The following is a 20,521-nucleotide window of genomic DNA, read 5'->3' as shown; positions in this document are numbered from 1 at the left end:
TTGTAAATAAAGGAAAGAACTAGGAGATGAATGGATGGCTTAAAGCAACAAGCAAGCAACCAAGTCATAGATAGCTGAATCTGGTTTACTTAGTTGGACCAAGGGCCAGCTATTTACGACCTTGGTCGGACCAAGGAATTATATGTGAAAAAATCCCCTGGTCGGACAAAGATCCGTTGCATTAATATTTGTATTAATATGTGTATATGTATGTGTAATATTTGTATTAATATGTGCTCAAAACACCCCGGGCCTTTGGCCATACATTGCATCTGTTGATTTGATTTTATCCAATTGATGCTCTCATTCTTTAAAATTCTTTTGATAATGAATAAACATTTTGCAATTTGAGCGTAAATTGTCATTTTTGTGGTGATGTCATTAACTGTGCCAAATAAAATAAGCAAAATGATAGCATGTATGTGCAATCCGTTCTTTTTTTTTTTTTTTTTTTTTTTCATTGATCACAAATAAGCATTTAGGGCATTTGCTCAAGTATCCTCAGGATCACCTGTCGCATTCGCCTAGACATGTACATGTAGATAAAAGGAATACAAGAAAAATATGCACACTGGTTTCAAATTCAGTATTTGGGAATTCATGTTTATCGTCAAAGATCACCAATTCAGTCGTCATTTATTTATTTATTATTTAACTTACCAGTATTTATTATGCAACTCAAATAATTTATTTTTGGACCCATGCAATATCAGATAAATCTTATATAAAATATATAAATTAATGCTGGTGAAAGTTTTCTTTGTCTTGTACAGTATTTTATTAAATTTGTTTGAAAATTCTCAACCGATTTTTATCGCCGATTTCTGTGTGTTTTTCGGTTCATGAGTCTTGCGCCTGTAGTTCATGTGCAACTGTACAGGCTGTATCGTCATGACTAAAAATAGACATTCTACAAATTTTATAATTGGCCTAGATTCTAAAACGAGGCTGGCTAATTCGGGACTTCCACTCTGACCAGTATGGGACGTCTGTCGCACTCTCTTTACTGCTGTGTTTTTATTGTATTTGTCACGGTTTTGGTTTCTTCGGACGTCCCGACAAAGCCGAAAGTTTACACTCTCAACTTGGATCTTCCACCAGAGGAAAGATGGATGCACATAGTTAAAGATTTCCCCCAGTTGGCAGAGATCGCTGACACGGTTACGAGGTGACGAACTTTGTTTTTAGGTCAGGCTCAGCTACAGCCTAAGGCAGAGATGATATCGCAATGTCAGCTGATTTATTGTAGGTTTAGTTCTGACTACTTTTGCTTTTAATCCTGAATATCAGAAACGAAAGTATGTGCCATATGGATTCAGCGTGAAAGTACATGTAATATTAAAAGAAAAGTCAGTGTAAACCCCCTCCCCCCCCCCCCCCATAGACACACCCAGCACAGATTTGCCCCAGTTTTTGGCAATACCTTGAAGTAAATTTCAATGCATGTAAGGCCGAAAACTGAGGCAACACACACACACACACACACACACACACACACACACACATCCTTTTGCAATATGACAGTAGCAGGTCGCCCCCACAGAAATTGCTGCCTGTGCACTTGAAGTGTACTCTTACATTATCTGGACATAGTGTGATAAGTGATACAGGTACTCGTGGTAATACAATGTATATGTACAGCATGGTTTTGGTGTATCTATAGATCTGCTATACAGTTGCACTGGGTATATGATGACAGGTGATTTGGTCCAGTATCGGGACATATCTGATAACACAGGTGGACAGTGATTAACCTTGTTTTTATCCATTTATCAAGGTTGTTAATGCTGCTACATGTACATATCAGATACATATACACCTCATGCAGTTACAGGCACTAATATACAGTACACAGATTATAATTATACTTGGATGTGCGTAAAGAAACACCATGCATTCATTCTGAGTGCTATGAAAGAAATCAAAAGTGAAATCAAAAGTGAAACCGCAACTATACTTAACTGTATAAATACTATATAGATATTTTTAGATTGTAAATATGTATATTTATTTATGAGAGTAGGGGAGTGCAGGGGGGGGGGGATATCTCCCTCTCTCCCCATCACTGTCTTTTAAAAAATTGGCATGGCTAGTGCTTCTCATCCAATTAAAATATTCTTGTTTTATGCCTGATTTAATTCAATAATTTGTAGTTAAACGATAAAATGTACCTTATTTTTGATTTCTGTTCTGAAGGCGTGTCATCCCAGAAGATGTGTACCCACTGGTTGACCAGCTGGCCCAGGAACTGGACAAATATCTGCCAGAACCTTTTGCTCAGGAAATAAGAGGTAATGCCACATGCATGCAGTGACTACTTGTAATTTCCAAACACCACACTGTTTCTGATGCTTTACTTTTTTTGTGATTTATCATTTTGGGGGCGTCTTGATAGTCCGAAGGTTCATTGGTCCGAAAAGTGATAACATTTTCATCGATTTTTTAATCAAGGGTTCATTGGTCCGAAGGTTCTGTAGTGAATATTCGGACCAATGAACCTTCGGACTATTGAACCTTCGGACTATTGCTACGGCCCCATCATTTTCTGATCCTCACAGCTATGTGGGAGGTCACACTAGACATATCCAACATATGTATCATTATCCAATAACAATTTTACTTCCAAAAATCCTCTTTAATGGGCTCATTCCCAGTGGAACTGGTGCTTTGTAGATTGATCCAACTCTGTGGGGACTCTTGCTGAATTCAGCAGATTAACAGATTCACATGCCTCCTCCTGGGATTGAGTGGAATACAGGAAACCTGGTAATTATATACAAGTGTGTTAGAAACAAGAGGAAGCATGTAAATCTGTCAATCTGAATGCATTCATCGAGAGTCCCAGCACCGTTGGATCGATCTCTGTAAAACAATAGTTTTTTTCAATGGGAGTGTCAGTAAACCCTATGAAAAATGTATAATAATTTTCATTTTGTAACATAATAATAAGAAGAATGATAATGGTGGTGATGATAATAATAATAATAGTATATTTATTTACATAAAGTAATATTTACTTATTCTAGACGTGTGCAGTAGACTTAATTGTATATTTCATATAGAAGTTTTAAAAAAATCAACCACACATTAATTTTTGTCCCCCACTGTACTGTAAGTAGTTGTCCTTGGTGCCATTATATATATGTAAGCCACATTATGAGAGGTGATATTATTGTGCATAATACCTCAGTTCTTTGCATCATCAAAGCAAACCTTTGATGCAATTAAGACAGGAAAAGGCTACATTATTATGCACTTAATGAACATTGGCAAAATTAAACAACTCTTGTATCTTCAAAGCAAGTCTTTGTTGCTATCAAAACAATAAATTATGATGGCAAAATATGCTATATATCAGTTTATGGTAATAATCAGAAATATCAGATAATGGTAATTACTGACTTGATTAAAGGAAAATTTATGGTATATGTTATTTCTCTGTATAATACTTGATTATTATGAACTTGGAAAGATGATTTTAAGTGTATAAAATAGAAACCTTATCAGAAAATACTTTTAAGTGAAACTCGTATCTAGTCCATGAGGACACAAACAAATCTTGTCAATGAAGAAAAAAATAAACCCTTTGTCAGTGAAATTAAAAACTGCAAGACCAAGTGAGCACTGTACCTGCAGGTGCCTCCTTGTTGAATATGTGAATGATGGTTTGTAAGTGTGTGTGTGTGTGTGTGTGTGTGTGTGTGTGTGTGTGTGTGTGTTTGCATTTGTGTGTGGGGGGGGGGGGCAGGGGGCAAGGCGTGTGCATGTGGACAGAGAGAGAGAGAGAGAGAAAGTGTGATCACAAAAGACAAACCCTATGATGTATATATATATATATATTTATGTTCCAGGCATAGCCAAGGCTAGTGGTGCTGATGTGGGAGGCATAGTCATGGCCAATCTTTTTTATGAAGCCACTGCGTAAGAAGTCATCTTTTCCATTTATATTTATACACCACATCCCCTGCAGTAGAGCCCCGTCTTAGGCGCACTTGTGTTATAAATCCACCTGTGTGAATTTTTTCTTTCAGTATGGTTAATTAAGTAATAAATATATTTATTTATTCATTTAGTTATTTATTTTGTATGTTTCACTTGAGTAGAAATGAGTTCCATTACAGTAACTTCAATTTAAAAAAAAAGATCAATGCCAAATTTTAAGATTCAAAACAATGGGCATTTTTGAAAAAAAATATATATTTTATAATAATTGTACAAAAAGAGAAACATCTGTAGATAATAATTTTTCAACTTTATTTTCAGGTTTTGTACCAGCATAGTGGCCCAAGATAAGAATGGACTGATATGGCATGCCAGGAATTTGGACTATGGTGGCAAGTACGGCTTCACTGAAATGCTGAAGAATATTACAGCTATAGTTCATTTTCAGAAAGGAGGAAAGGTAGGCTACTTACAGTGAGTGCCTCGCCTGATCTTAGAAAAATATGAAAATCCTGAAATTAAGCTTTTTGTGTGTGTATGTGTGTGTGGTGGAAAATTGACAAGGGCTGGTAATGATAGATATTTCCAACAGAAAATTACCAGTATGCCCACAGCATAGTTTCCAACATGAGGATGATTGAGTTCTTTATTCCATGCCATGTGTACATGTAGAACTACATAACTATTAAGTAGCAAACCTTGTGCAATCAACAGCTTTCACATTAATTTCCATGAGGGCTTTGGCATTTTGACTACTATTCACACAGTCGTCAGAAATGTGATTTTCAATTTGCATCTTTTTGTTTTGGTGATGAGTTTTTTTTTATTTTGACATTCCAGACTGTGTACAGTGCAGTAACATATGTGGGCTTTGCAGGCATAGTTACAGGACAAAGACCATATGGTTTCACCATCTCTATTGATGAGAGAGGTTTGTGAAGGGTTTGTCGTGTTTGAAGGTGCACAACAAGTGTAACAATTTTAGGGCTCTTTCGAGTGAAACAATTGTTCTACATAGATTGATCCAACTCTGCGGGGATTCATGCTGAGTGCAACCAGATAATGAGATTAACATACGTCCGCTTGTTTCCAAGCTACTAAAATAATCACCAGCTTTTCTGTATTCTACTCAATGCCTGGAAGAGGTGTATAAATCTGTTAACCTGATTGCATTCAATGAGAGTCCCTGTGAAGTTGGATCAATCAATGTAGAACAGTTGTTGGGGTGAGCCCTTACACACTGTAACATGTAACAATATTCTTTCATTTTTTCAACACTTTTCCCTTAGTCACCAAAGTACATGTGGCACTCTTTGTTATAGTATACGTTCAAAACTGTTTACAGAATTTCCTATCCATAATTCTGTTTTTAAGTCACTTGAGATAAACAGTGGCGGATTCAGAGATATTTTCTGACAGTCTTCCAAATTATCTTTGTTGCGCCATCCCCCATTTTTGACCGTCTTCTGACAGAAAAAATAGATACCCGTCAATGTAAACTTGAAAATCTGACTGTCTTCCGGAAGACCCAGAAGACGGCCTAAATCCGCCCCTGATAAAGACTGGCTATGGTAAGACTTTCTTTTGTTCAGTGAATGAAAGATTGTTGTATCTTTAATTTTGTTGTCACTTTTTAGATCAAGGAGCCTGGTGGATGAATGCACTCGTGGCTCTTCTAGACAGGCAAGCCTGGCCAGTTGGATTCCTCATTAGAAAAGTATGCATAGCCAATATGATTTCTTATGAGAAAGCTTTATGACCAATGATATTTCTCGTTCCCCTAATAGCATGTGATCATTGTGTCCCTTTATCAGAAATAGTCTGTTTTCCTCCTTTTTTCCAATTTGGCCTAATTTTAAGTTCAACACTTGGTTCTGAAGCCAGATTTGCGCATGCAACAAAAAGTCTGATTTATTTGATCTGTGTTGTTTACATAAATAACAGAGACAAAATTAAAAAATGCCTATGGTGTGTTACTGGCTCAGTTAAGCCCCCCACCCCCGCCCCCACCCCATCTCCACATCCCCCTTTCCCTACTCCCCCCTCTCTGAATGCTTAATTTCTGGATTAGTTTTCCCTGTGGTCAGTCTTGTTAAATTCTATTTCAAGACTTTGGAAGAAGAAACCACATTTGAAGGAGCACTGGACAGAATAGTGACAACAGACACAATAGCAGAGGGATACTTCATTATAGGTGGCGCTAACAGCAGCCAGGGAGCAGTTGTTACCCGGGCCAGACTGCAGGCAGACAATGTATGGAAACTAGACATCCCTAATGGAAGGTGAAGTATTTTCTGACTGTTTATATTACAGCCACAGATCACTTACTTACATTGGTCCTGTGAGGTCCTTCAACAGTTGTAGAAATAAATACAAAAAAAAGAGACAAGGAAAATATCTTTTCAACAAGAAAAGCAATCCGAGAGCACAGACCTCCGCCAAGGCAGCAATTTTTGATTATTATTGATTATTGATCCGGATCACCACCAAAAACTAATTATCTCTTCCTTGGCCCACTTCTGACAGTTCCTAAAATTTCATCAAAATCAGTCCATAACTTTTTGAGTTATGTTGATGACAGACAGACAAACTGACAAACAAACAGACAAACAGGGGTGAAAACATAACCTCCTTGGCGGAGGTAACAAAATATTGGATGGAGAGGATGATTGAGATGATTGAATACACGTGTTTTAGTGCTCTCATGAAAGTTTTTCTTTATTATTTTTATTTTTTTGTATAAATTTGTTTACTTTATAGCATAAAATCAAAGCATGTCTGTCACAGTGGTACAGTGGTTACATGTAAAAGTAATTGCTGGACCTTTGTCTAAATCATAATTATAAAACTGGTATTCTGTTTTTTCTTAGGTTGTATTTGGTGGAGACTTTATAGATAGCTATGATGTCTTCTGTTTTATTATTAGGTGGTATTTGGTGGAGACTATTTAGATAGCTATGATGACTTCTGTTTATTCTTAGGTGGTATTTGGTGGAGACTAATTATGATCACTGGGTGGACCCCCCTGCCACAGATAACAGACGGTAAGGGTTACTACTGTGGGGGAACCAGAGGTTTCACTTGTCTTGGACAGGTTTCACAAATAAAATCTGAGAGAAAAATGGTCATAAATCTATTTCCTATGGTTCTTTTTTTCTTGGGAGGGTTTCACAAAAAATTTTAAAAGATAATAAAAAAAAGTATCAAAACTGAAAGTAGATCTTAATGATTATGAATTTGAATTAATTCAGTTCAGTATAATTCCCCTGTACAATGTAGGATATTGCTTTGCATAGTCATTTTGTGGTCAGTCTTTACATTAAGACCAGTAGTAGCAGGTTTTTTGTAACCATACATTGAACGTTGGAAGCAGAGCTTTATTTATATAACAGTGCGTACATGTAGATGTACATACAAGTGCATGTATGATGTGCAAGTGCATATACATGTACATATTGTTTCATTGGCACTGACTTGTTCTTATATTCATAGTGAGTTGTTTTATATTTCAGCTTGCTAAGAACCCAAACATGTTCCACTTGCTAGGGACTCAGATACTTTTAAATTAAAAAAAAATACATAATAACAGGATAAATGAGTAAAAATTATGAAATGAATGCTCAAGTGAATGAACTGTAGTTTTAAATATTGCAGAACCCCGGCTATGAAAGCATTGAATTCCACTGGCCAACAAAACATCAACAAGGGCACATTGTTTGAAGTGTTATCGGAACCTCTTGTGGTAAACAGGTGAATATCGCAATAATTTTATAGATTATACAGTTTATATTATGTTAACCAAGCTTATAGTACATTTGTTTAATGTTATAGTAACGTAACATTGACAAACAAAAAAATGGACATTTAAAGCCCTCTGCAACCAAAGCGATGCTTGTGTCTCCTTTCTACGACCACAGACATGCCAGTTTTATGGACGAAGAAAGGACGCCGTCCAGTGTAAAAGAGGTTTAAGACACTAGTTCACTACCTTTTGCAGGCATACCACGTACACGGCGACGATGAGCGCTGGAAAACCGGATGTCTTTGATGCTTGGGTTCGCCATTATAACAGCCAGGCTTCAAAAAGGCTGCCGGAAGTTTTACAGAAGAAGTTTTTCAAGATTGAGAAGAATACGCTCAAATAAATCCATTTTTATTTGACTTGTTGTTTGATCATTTTTACAAACAATCTATGCAGATTAATCATCATTCAGATTTCAGTGCAAGCACAACAAATTTTGTTATTTAAATGAGAAACTTTTTGACCAATTTTTTTTCTGCAAGTGATTTCAACTGTGATAGAAGGGAGATTTTTTAATCATTTATTGCAATGGTTTATGTAAATAAATTTTAAAATAAGTTTACATGCTTCTTGTTTGTTGTAAATGCTGCAATTGTGTGTGTGTGTGTGTGTGTGTGTGTGTGTGTGTGTGTGTGTATACTGCTTTAATTACCTCATAAGGTACATGCAGCTGCACAGTAGGTGCGATATTTCATTCTCTTGGGCTACCACCACTGGTTCATCGTGAGGGCCCCATTGAATATTTCGTTACACTTAAAAAGGCCACTTTTTATTTCCCTAAATGCTTGAAACGTTCGTATGATATTGTGTGATCCGTGAATAACCCTATACCCGTGAATGCGGCTTTTAGTTCTTCATCATTCGTGAAATGAGGTCATACGCGGTGATTCATGATCTTCGACTGGTATTTCCTGCATTTTCAATGAGATATGAATTAAGATTTATTCACTGTGATTTTTGAATGGATAAATTTGTCCCCCATGAACTGTGATCACTACTCCCCATGGGGGCCTTAAATCTTGGATCAAAGAGGGCAGAATATTTAGTCAAAAATTTCAGAACAATCTTCAGACTACAGCTGTCTGAATCGGGCATCCATTAGTTTCTTTTATATCAAGGAACAATATTAAAAGTATTGCCAACACTACATTAGCAATAGAAATGTTTTTTATTCAACAATTAATGTTTTCACGTTTTTTTTTCGTTGAGTATGTGGCCAATAGATAAAACAATCCAACCTTATGTAATATATTTGCCACCATGTATCAATCCCATTTCTACCGTGAGTGTCTTGTTAAGTGAGTTTTTTACGTACATGGTACAGCCAGCCGCAACATGGCGTGACTACAAGATTGTAAAATTAACAGTTCCCTTTTTTAGATCTCCATTTTCGACAACACATTTGTTTTCAAGTGCAGTTCATTTTCCATCAGAGAGAAAGACAGCAGGACGTCTGCTGGAGACATGATATAGATTTAGTTTTACATGAACTATTACTAACATGTACTTAATCCACATGGTTGCATCAGAACGGCTAAATATTAAGAGTGCTTTTTTAAGTACCTAAAAACGCGTCAGTCCATCGTTAAACAGCGAGCACGTGTTTCTCCCTTAGCTTCAAAATGAAAAAATGAAAGACCGTAACGAGCAAAACAAGACAAAACCAAGTAGTTTTCCATCCGAGTAACCAACATGTTATAGTAAAATTGTCCTCGTCTACGTCTGTTGATTATTTTTCATCCCTGTTGATCAGTCAGTGGCATGATGTAATAAACACCTAAAGGCAATCGGAAGCAATTATACGTTATGCTAAGAGCCTAAATAATGCGTGGATTGCGGGTCTTAGAGAACATTCAGAATGAGAAGACAGAATGAGTGCAGGGGCACAGTAATTACATCTCGGCTCAATTCAACCGGTCGAGGGACGACGCGTGGTGAGCCTGTGAGAGGCGGAGAGACCATTACAGGCTTGAGCGGTCTTTCTTTCATGTAGGTCCGCCATATTTTAATATTTAGGTCGTAACCTAGCTAGCACTCGGCTTTTCTCATTCTGAATGGGGCCTTATATGCGGTAGGTTTGCAGCACTGTTGCGGCTACTCTGTGTGTGGGGTGGGGGGGGAGGCGAGGAAAGGGACTCCCGAAGGATAAGCTAGGAGATTGTAAACCATATCATATAGTCTAATACGTACAATGGGACGTATGATTTGCTTGAATATTCCATTAATTTTTTTATGCTTGTTTGATGTTGGTATTCGGTAATTGGCTACAATGTTTGCACGTGCTAAACTTAATTTTCATAAAATCTTTTTCTGAAATGGAACATGATTTTGTTGCGCAAAGCCTAAAAGTGTTCATAACCCTACGATAGTTGTCTTAAAGTCGCATCTGCCCTAAAATAAATCTGTTGAACTGTTCTTTGGTTATTGTCTGATTTTAAAATTGCCATTTAATAAATGGCATTTTACGAGTGACAAGACACGCAATACCTATTTGTAGTCTACGTTCATTTATCTCCTAGTCATTAAATTCTCCCGCATTAATCGCCAGAATGTAGGCCAACAAATGCCTGCTCTCTGATTCCATGCTAACTATTCTGGAGCCTCGTTAGTTGTGTTTAAAGGAATAAGAATACTCCTCAGCACATTCGAAAGTAAAAATGCATCAGGCCCTATGTCTACTGTTTTGAAGGCTGAAGACATTTCTTATAGGTCTTTTATATAATGCTGCTCAGTGCGCTCACTCGATTTACTCATTCAATAAGTGTTAACTGGTATTCGGGGTACATGTTTCTCAATGTTTGGTCGAGAATCAAGATGGAGCATGGACTGTCTTTACATTAGCCTTAATATTAAATTATATTTCATATAACCCGATTGATTGCGCCTACACTTGCTGATTAATGGATGTCATTCTACATTTATATATAGGCATTGCCATCATGTACGGTGTATTACTACACGCTTTTCTGGAAAAGATACAAGCACAGCAAATACCAAGATTATATCTAAATCTTCTAATAAATAATCAACAATACGAGTGGTAGATAATAGATATCTGATCATATCTGGTCACTTTACGGCATTTATACAATTTCTTCAATGAGATTTGAGCCGTAGAATCTCCGACTACATCCTATATCAGTTTTGTGGTACATGCACGTCTTTCGCTTAGAATAGCAGCAGCACTTAAAACGGCGAAGATGTATTGTCAATGTGGAGACCTGTATTCCATTTGTTAATTAACACGTGCTGAAGGGTAACTTGAAGCAGGCGTTTTCCCGGCCATCTTTTGACACTTAAAACCACATCATATACATATTGTATGTTGATACACTTCAACACTGCTCATTGGCTGGCGTCCTTTTGGTTTTAGAAAATAAATGCAACTAAAAGCTTATGGGAGCTGTTCCAAATTAATCGGCAAGCGGTTGTGGAACATTTCACTCAAAGGTTTTTTTTGTCACAATCACAGGGTGTATCAAATACATGTAACGACGAACGTTTGCAGATTTTGGACTTGGAATTAACATGGAATACCTACCGAATTTCACGTTTGGCGAATCTGTCACAAATACAGCGGAAAGCTATAATATTTCCTTTTATCTGGAACACGGACAGATAAACGCAACGACAAGTGAGGAATACGTTTTCTTCCTCCAGATGCTGGCAACATGCGCCGTGGTATGTCCTATTATTCTGTCCGTATTTCTTATACTAGGTCTAATTGGCAATGGGCTGGTTATTGGAATTATCTGCACCAACAAACATTTGCGGACTCGTCCAAACATTCTGTTTCTAAATCTTGCTATCTCTGATTTATTTTTCCTGTTAATCTGCATACCACTACAGGCGGCCTACTATGGCAAAAAATACGACTTACTCATAGGGGAAGGACTGTGCAAATTCTTTAAATATTCCATATTTGTTACAACTGGCGTTGGAGGATACTCTCTGGCTACAATCGGCGTGTTTCGTTGCATTGCCATTTCGAAGCCAATGCATTCGGCTCGGTTCCTGACCAAATGGCGCGTAACATTGACATGTGGCATCATTTGGGTCATAATGTGTGTTGTCAATGCCCCAGTCGCCCTTCACTACACCGAACATGGCTACCGTAGCTGTCAACCTGTGTTTGAACACCGGTACCAGGAGGCATATTTTGTCGCCAGCACAACCGCCATTGACGTCTTTTTACCTATCACGGTATCCCTCATTGCCTCTACGTGTATAGTTCAGGCTCTCCGCAAGCACCAGATGTCTATGAACGACCTCGGCGAGAACCAGGGGATGGAACAATCGAAGAAGAACTCAAAGAGACTATTGGTTCTACTCGGTACCGTCACCGTTCTGTTCGTCGTGTGCTGGGTGCCATTTACAATATTAACGATATGCAGCTACCTCCGAGTAACTCCAAAGGGTATCACGTACGTCGTCATAGCAACCATAGCCCAGATGCTAGCATTTTCAAATTCTTGTCTAAATCCCATCATTTATAACTTCGTTTCGCGGGAGTTTCAGATAGGATTCCGACAGACTTGTGGAGCACGGAAGGGACATGGAACACCTGCAAGGCAGTTTCCACACGGGACGTCAACAAAGCTAACTAATTTACGGAAGTGTAATGTGACAGAGAGTCCCCCATAACAGAGAGTCCGCTGTCCATTCATTTGTACAGGTGAGCCTCGCCCTAGATTTTGACCCACTTAGGTCAGACTAACCCTAACCATTATAACTATATGGAGGGCGGACTTCCTGTCACATGGACCCTCAGTTTCGTTACACTGGCAGAGGCGGAAACACATTCGTCGACTTTGACTTTGCGTTATTGGTATAGGGATGTTAAAAAATGAAGAGCTTTCTTCGAAGACATTCTTGGTGGACACCTTCGGTGTTGATTGTCACATGGCAACAGTGTCAGTTTGTTCAGATTCATGATGAAGTGATTTAGACTTCACTATTGTATATACTCGAAACGGCATATCATCTACATTTACATCGCATGCGAGTATCCAGTCCAAGTTCTAGTTTCCATTCTTTATTTGTTTGGTGTAATAAATCTTATTGGTATACTGTGCCTAGTTAAATGTGCTATTGTCACCACTAAAAGTAGGTATCTTCTCAAAACTATTGTCATGTACCAAAGAGGCGCTGTGAAACGACTGATAGAAAAGATGGGAAGGCAGACTATGAGATCATTTGTGATGTGTAGCTAAATTGACTAAAAGTCTAAAAACCCTTTGCTTTGACCGATTCGACTTTGTTCAATATTTGTGAGACAGGCGCCTATAGACTCTGTAAAGCATATATTATTTCCCCTTATGTTTTAAAGGTTACTATAGGTAACTGGCATATGGATGGAGCATTTTAACATCTTAACATACTTGTGTAAGTATGATACTGCACATCACGTGTTTTAATTTTATTACATTGTTGTTTGTAAACTGATACTGGCATAGTTTTCCAGACTTGTGCTGTAAAAACAGTTACAGAATCGGCGTGATATTTTTTTATGAAATAAAGTTATCGCTATACGAACTCAGTGTGCTTCAAAAGATGTCAAAGTGAAACGGTTTCCACAGTAATTCCTCCCACGTCCAATCGACTTAGTACAATGATCCAGAATATTTTTTCCATAAATTCCGGGAAAAAGTATATGGGCCTGACAATCAAAGTACTTCTTCATTTCTTCTAAAATTTCACTAAACTTGCCTAACAGTATTAACTCAATGGAACTTCAATTCTTCGTTAGTCAGAGAAACGACCAGTTTACCCACCTTCAGATATATGTATCTGCAGAAACATCATCAATATAGGAATATCTGCTAAGTTTGAAATGAAAACTAAATTTCAGCTGGATTCTTAAACGTGGAATTTTGTCTAATGACGAATAATTTAGCGGCTCATCTGACCTCACGGCAACCGTAAGAGGAAATGATAGTAACGTACAGGTGACGTAAAGTAAAAGTGAAGTAAGTAAAAATACAAAAACAAAAAATAAGGGAAAATGGGACAACAGAAAGCAAACATTATGTGAAGGTAGAGACCGCGGTGTTACAGCAATCAAAATTCAAGCGTGCCAGTTTATACAAGTAGATAATATAGATAATAGGCCTTTAATAGTATAATCCCAGTAGGTACTTAAAACTCTGTATAATGATCAAGCCATGCAGTTAGCAAGAGGGAAGGTGAAAAGCGAAAATGACATAAAATTATCCGGACTTAATCAAGATAAAACGTCTAGTGATTGGCTTATAAAAGCAAAATTAAATTGGAATAATGGGTAAAGCAGCTTTGGGCTTTCAGAATTGTATAAGTCGTCTTAATCTGTCATAGGCGCTATTCTTAGTGATATTAATATGGGATTTGGATGGGTAAAGTGAAATTCGTTCACTTGTAGATACTACATGTAGTCCAATGACTTGTCAAGGAACGGAACGAGTGAGATGCATCATCGATGTGGAAAGAAACGTTTTTCAAAGATACATGCACATATGGCCAAATGATCACCCTTGGAAGAATACCAGGACTGCCGCTAACTCATCCCGCAATTCGCTGCAAATTTGCAAAAAGGAATTTTATGTTCTTGCGAATTTGATGTTAATTAGCAGCAATACAATTTTTTTCTTGCGGACTACTTGCCGCAAGCTAAACATTTGCTGCAAAATTTTCACTTTGCTGAGGACATTGGCGAGAAGCACTCCGGAATAGCAAATTTTAGGCATATTTGGATAACTGAAGCTACTGACGACCAATAGCGCGTTCTTAATAACTGCACAGTAGCTTTTTTTCCATGATTAAGATGGACTTCCAGCCATCGCATTATTGACTTGTGGGTACCTTACACTTATATTTCGAAGCTACTGAGAAAAAAATGAGGAATGACTCTGATATAATGGTGCGTTTTTAACCTTATTTTAACTCTCAGCGGCAACCGTTATGGCGAGTTTCTCATCTAATTACACTAAATTACATCTTTCTTCCTTTGGGATTTGACAGCGTTATAGAGATACTTAAACCGTTGATGCTGTGACGTCGCCTGTGTGTTGATATTCGAATTTAGTCGTGGGGAGTCCCAAGACTGTCAACAAAACGGATTACTTGTAATAAATTACGGACAATTTCATAGAAAACGGGAGCAGGGAGAGAGAAGCGTGTGTGATTTCTTGTGCTAGAATATTACAGATTATTTTATTTCCGTTCATACCGATATATGTAATATAATGAGACCATTGGGAGCACACTAAAGGTATATGTATATAGTTATTCAGGTATATCACATGCACAATATACTTTCGGACACCGACTTTAATTTAGTTAATTTATGTCATTTTGAAGTCCTATTTTTATTTACTTATTTATTTTATTTAATTTATTATTATTATTATTATTTTTTTTTTTTTGTGCCACCTTTAAAATATTTTAAATGTGCTTCTCGAAGCTTAAAAAATGTCACCATAATGTGGATACGTGATATTAAGCGAGAGGGAGTGGGCTTGGATCAATACATGAGATTTTACATTTGATATACTGAGACTAAAGCGATTTAAAATCAATTTAATCAGATGAACAGTGAGAGATGTGATTATTTTGCATAATGGATTACTCGCGGGGATATTGATAAACAAGCTCTTTGCTATTTGCCTCACTCGTCTCTAAAATTGCTCCATAACCGAGAAAACATATATACAGTAATACGTATTCACCTTCTGTTAATGTTCGCAACAATCCCCTGAAAAAGTAAATAAAAAATGACACGGCTTGCTTTTCTATGCATTTGAGAAAGTTGTTTGAAGAATGGACGCTAGGTTTTTCACAGTGAAACAGTAATGGAATTTTCCGTTTAAGCTCAGGAATGGACAGTGGACTTCAGCCACATTGAAAAATGTGCCTTGCAGTAAAAATGCATTTAGGGTCGACACTCCCGTGATGCCTATAGCCTGCAGAGTGCACTTCGCTTTAAAGAGCTTCGAAGTTAATATCATATCGATCACTTATATAAGTGTTCTGTCTAAATTCAAATATCCGAAGATGAAATCTATGTGTTGTGACAAATTAAGTGCTTTGCTGGATAATTCACGTTGGTGATTCGCAATGCTGGCGTAGACAAAATCTCTCAAGTTGATTTTGTTGGTAGTGTACTAATGGAAATATACAGTGTTCATACCCAAACTCAATCGCTTAGCAGTCCAATCAGTGCATGAATGTCTTTAATTGTCACAACAAAACATTGGACAGCAAGTTGAAGGCTAGTTTTGCTGTCCTTCCTTTCTGTGGTTTTCTTCATTTTCAATTTTCTTCTTTTTTTTCTTCTTTTGTCTGTCCTGCACTCCTCCATGCACTGCGCTTCTTCAAGCGCCTCCCACCAATCCGGAATATGAAAAAGATTCCAAAAAGACCTTGGGTGTACCTTTGTCTTAAGCATTGCAGTTGATAGATAAAGATTCACATACCGGCATTAAAAAACAATTTATTTATTTATTTATTTATTTATTATTACAAGTTTAAGCAAAAGATAATTCCACCATGGATTTTAGAGCAACAACTAGCTAGATACTGTAACGTAGTGGCATTGCGTTAGTTGAGATTTGTTACAACATTAGCCCAGTACTATGCGTAAGTTGGTGTCTGTTCAGTAAAGCCCGCTTTACACTGGACGGCACCCTTGCTGCGTCCTTTGTACGACCATGAAACTGGCGTCAGTGTTGTCGCAGATAGAAGCCACAAGCATTGCTTTGCTCAAAGATCGATCAGTTGTCGGCACGTAAAGTATTTTTTTACTCTCAAACCGGGCCGTTGTAAGGGCTTAATGTATTCTGATCGGTGACTTCTTAGTGGCGCCGTGCATTGTGTAACTTGCCCTGATTGGTGAATGTTAAGTTGAGATGAACTGGTATACATGTATAAGGGGTTTCAATGAAATAAATTGCTTCTCTGTATGCCACTCCGACCTTATGGCTTTTTCTACTGCAAGGCACAGTTTAATTGTTGTTACGGACAGAAAGTTACTCTTTGTAACGCAGTCGACAGCGTCACAATACACTAGTAAAAATTAAGATCGCTTATCCTAATATTTCATCAATGCATTCAATTCAGTCCTGGTGCCTATTTCACAAAAATGTCAAAGGTTAATTATTACCTGCTTTAACATATAGCCGGCTAAGTATCGTTTTCAGAAAGAATCTAAAAGACCGTTTACCTTGTTTTTCTTCGGTGCAGTCGACTAATTCTGCATTGACCGCTATCCAATTTATTACTCCAGCTTATATTCGAACACTTGACTTTCGTACGTCCCTGGCTTCACTTCGTTGTCCAATTTTCACATTAGAATGATGTTAACAGTTTAACTCTGAGAAAATCTTATATGATGGTCTATAAAAGTAATTTATTTTAACATTAAAATTTTAAAGCACATTTGTTTTGGGATGGTACAGTAAACGTTGATTTTAAAAAGGTCCATCTTAACTTTCGCGTATGTATTTAACATTTTACCGTAAGAAAGTTTGAGCTTAAGGTCATGCTATCGGTATTGACTGAGTAGATCATGACCACACAACTGGAGAGTCAAGTTCCAATTCAATAAGAGAACTTTACATTTATTACTTAGGGGCCATCTCATCATTTCACACGGGCTTTGTTTATTAAATTTCGTTGTCTTTCATTGATGCACGTAAGAAATGAAGTTCTTCGTTAAATACGACAGAAATGCTTGTTGATATTTAGTATAGTTCTTATTCTCTGTCTTGCCATTTGACTGCGGAGTACCATATAGCATGTTTGATTGTTTAGTTTTCTCCGAAGGGACAACCTTCTGAGAACTGTCGCGTCGGTTCCAGTCTATCCAATAAGGTTGCAATTTTGTAGGCCTACTTAACCAATTGCAAATAACAAACTAATCTTTCTCAATACTTTTATCCGGCAAATACGAAGAAGCGAAGCTTAAATCACTCATGGCCAATCAGTTGATGAATTTGCAGCTCTACATTTCAAGCTCTGCGCACTGATGGCTATGACGCCAATATCTCAAAATATTGGAAAATGTTTGAAAATTTGCCCTTGGTATCGGATTCCTAGAATGACTTAGAACAGGAGGCACTTGTTTTAATGAGGTATTACGTCTAGACATGCAAATGTAAGAAGCATCGTATACACTTTAAAGCAAGACTGGGGATGTAAGAGGTTTCTATCAATTAGTTTAAACGGCAATACTGAGGATGGGCATAGGTTGGCAGTTTCTTAGTGGAACACCAAAGAATAACACCGGGACAAAGAAATGTTTTAAGTGCACTAATGGTTCGCAAAGGTGGCATGCAAGTAAGGCAGTCTTGTATACGTACATGTATATGTTTACCTTCAGCTGCCTTTGGCACAGACTTCTTTCTCGTTGATTCTGCGATCACAGGATATTGGACGTTGGAACTTAAACCTGTGGTTCTTGAAGACACACAAGAAAGCCGTGGGAGTACGTAATGTACACATTCATTAGAGGGGGAAACCACGTAAAAACAACTGGTATGAACTGACTTGTGTGGAAGAAGGCACGACAGTCAACAGTAATTCAGTCTTAAAAAATAAGGACATTGCTTTTTATGGTGTCCAGTTAAGCAGGCAAGCACACGGGGATTGATTACGAGGGAGTGCATATCAGATATAACATGTAGCTAGAGAGTGTACAATGGACACAGCACTTAGTGCTACAAATTTGAGCCTCTTGCGATATGAACCCAGTCGGCAACTGGGCGGGAACGGGACATACTCGGAAGACTACGAAAACTTGATGAGGTTTCTGAAAATAAGTTCTGTGGTTTTCCCAATGGTTTTTGTTTTATTTCTCATCATTGGTATCATCGGAAACACTTTAACCATCTATACTATAGCTAAGAGTAAATGTCTTAGCACCAGTCCGAACATTCTGTTTCTCAACCTAGCACTGTCCGATCTCATTTTTCTAGCAGTATGTATACCTCTCCAGGCGGCCTACTATGGCACCGAGTATAAATTAATACTCGGGAATGGATTCTGTAAATTTTTCAAATACACCATATTCGTAACCACAGGAGTGGGTGGGTACTCGCTGGCCGCAATTTGTGCATTTCGATGCTTTGCCATTGCCAGGCCAATGCGATGCGGGATGGTTCTGACCAAACGGCGAGTAAAAATGGTCATCATTTCAATATGGATTGCTTTGCTTCTTGTTAACACACCGATTGCGATATACTACATGGAGTATCAGGGTGTTGCATGCTCCCCTGTATTTGAGTTCCAATACCAAACGACGGTATTCGTGGTCATCACAACAGCTGCAGACGTGTTAGTGCCTCTTCTGATTCTCTTTATAGCGTCGATGTGCATTGTTATAGCTTTGCGAAAACGAGACATTTCAATAGAAAGTTTTTCTGAAGAGGAGTTAGCAGAACAATCCAAGAAACACACTATGAAACAGATGATTCTAGTGGTGTCTGTTGCCCTGGTATTTTGCGTATGTTGGGTTCCTTTCACCATGATTACAATTGTTTGCGCTCTTGGCGTCGGGCCAAAGGGCATCACGTACATCATTATCTCAAGCACGGCTCAGTTATTAGCTTTTTCAAACTCTTGCATAAATCCTATAGTCTACAACTTCGTTTCTAAAGAATTCCGTCAAGGATTCCGCCAAGTAAGTGACAGCGCTCGTTGGGCAGCGCTTCGTTTCATGCGGAGATTCTCCTCACGTGAATCAACAAGGACGAACACCTCTGTGTCAACCCCACACGTATGTCACGACGTTAAAAACGACAACTTCGGAATTGCAACGACTGGTAGCAGAGATACACGTGTACCTGAACATATTGTTCTTGGCTGATGTGTGCTACCTTTCAAACAGATCTAGAGATCTTGTCGCCCTACAGTGCCATCCAGGAACTATCTACATGTAAAAGAAGCACAATCACTTGTAAGTTGCGCTTTTGATTTAAATTGAGTCGGTTTAACAGATGACCAAGGTGTACTGAGTTACTTTGCTGCATGGATCCACGTCATGGGGTGATACAGTTGTACGCTGTTAGGTCAAGCCATTCTTCTTATTACAAAATGATTATGCGTTGAAAGGGGCAATCACAAGCGATCCGCACGACATACTTACGTTGCTTATATTGTTCGTTTTTCACCGCAAGAGAAGCACTGCTGCCGCAACTTGGTGAGATTAAGCTTCTCAAATGTGCATCTGACATGAGACTGGCACACCTAGCACAATACCCGCAACCAGGAACTGGAAATCATAACCGAGAGATGGAACAAGTACATCTGTAACATTAAAAATCAAAGAATGTGAAAAAGGCACTTGACCATCAAGCCATTACTGACACTTACTTTTAAAATTGGCCGTTTGACCCATTCACATGTTCAGTGGTACGAGTCGTGAACGCTCCTCCCCCACCCTAAGAGCATCGGCCCTTAAGTATGAAAGCACTGCGGTATATTTCCCATCCAGTATCGGTTTGCTTTGCGTAAAACCCAGCACGGCTAACCTCCTTGCCCTCTCGCTTATGAGTCTTTTCTTTATGGTAACCCAAGTCGTATATTACCACCCATTTGGTTAAAAAAGATTAACTTTGATAATAGACTTCAATTTATTTTTGATAAAAGGGGGCCATGAGGTGGTATAGGGATACCTGGTCCCTTGTAATTATCGGGAGCCCATTGAAGGCCGAAGACCACCTGGATTAAGAGAAGAAATTCAAGAAATTCTATAACCCCCTTATACATACTGGAAAAACTAAATTGACGCTATTGCAATGGATA

The 20,521-nt window shown here is 38.1% G+C and overlaps 2 protein-coding genes across 4 annotated transcripts; both read left to right on the top strand.

Moving 5' to 3' along the window:
• The first annotated feature begins 933 nt into the window (after positions 1-933).
• Positions 934-8,306, top strand: LOC106163989 (N-acylethanolamine-hydrolyzing acid amidase-like). Of its 3 annotated transcripts, none has more exons than XM_087011864.1 (10): positions 934-1,168; positions 2,197-2,291; positions 3,852-3,921; positions 4,264-4,402; positions 4,783-4,873; positions 5,580-5,659; positions 6,052-6,224; positions 6,924-6,986; positions 7,597-7,692; positions 7,940-8,306. In XM_087011864.1, exons 1-10 carry the CDS (start codon positions 981-983, stop codon positions 8,085-8,087), a joined length of 1,143 nt encoding a protein of 380 aa, XP_086867990.1. In that variant the 5' UTR covers positions 934-980; the 3' UTR covers positions 8,088-8,306. The 3 variants fall into 3 exon arrangements, with proteins under 3 accessions (XP_086867990.1, XP_086867991.1, XP_086867992.1); XM_087011865.1 differs by lacking the exon at positions 7,940-8,306 and adding an exon at positions 7,860-7,929; XM_087011866.1 differs by lacking the exons at positions 7,597-7,692; positions 7,940-8,306 and having other exon boundaries at positions 6,869-6,986.
• Positions 8,307-11,197: 2,891 nt separating this feature from the next.
• LOC106180216 (phe13-bombesin receptor-like) lies at positions 11,198-20,108 on the top strand. The gene is made up of 3 exons (XM_013564130.3): positions 11,198-12,362; positions 18,099-18,203; positions 18,799-20,108. Exons 1-3 carry the CDS (start codon positions 11,273-11,275, stop codon positions 19,581-19,583), a joined length of 1,980 nt encoding a protein of 659 aa, XP_013419584.3. The 5' UTR covers positions 11,198-11,272; the 3' UTR covers positions 19,584-20,108.
• The last annotated feature ends 413 nt before the right edge of the window (positions 20,109-20,521 follow it).

Source organism: Lingula anatina, chromosome 4 (genome assembly GCF_051362555.1).
Source record: "Lingula anatina isolate TDL-2025a chromosome 4, LinAna3.0, whole genome shotgun sequence".
Taxonomy (NCBI): Eukaryota; Metazoa; Brachiopoda; class Lingulata; order Lingulida; family Lingulidae; genus Lingula; species Lingula anatina.
Note: the sequence above shows the minus strand (reverse complement) of the source record. Positions and strands in the feature narration are given on the sequence as shown.

Bases quoted from the DNA above. Each gene is read 5' to 3' on its own strand.
- LOC106180216 (XM_013564130.3), top strand. From the start codon at position 11,273: ATGGAATACCTACCGAATTTCACGTTTGGCGAATCTGTCACAAATACA. The intron at 12,363-18,098 runs GTAATGTGACAG...GTTTACCTTCAG, and splicing joins GCTAACTAATTTACGGAAGT to CTGCCTTTGGCACAGACTTC. The intron at 18,204-18,798 runs GTACGTAATGTA...TCGTAACCACAG, and splicing joins CACACAAGAAAGCCGTGGGA to GAGTGGGTGGGTACTCGCTG.
- LOC106163989 (XM_087011864.1), top strand. From the start codon at position 981: ATGGGACGTCTGTCGCACTCTCTTTACTGCTGTGTTTTTATTGTATTT. The intron at 3,922-4,263 runs GTAAGAAGTCAT...CTTTATTTTCAG, and splicing joins CTTTTTTATGAAGCCACTGC to GTTTTGTACCAGCATAGTGG. The intron at 4,403-4,782 runs GTAGGCTACTTA...TTGACATTCCAG, and splicing joins ATTTTCAGAAAGGAGGAAAG to ACTGTGTACAGTGCAGTAAC.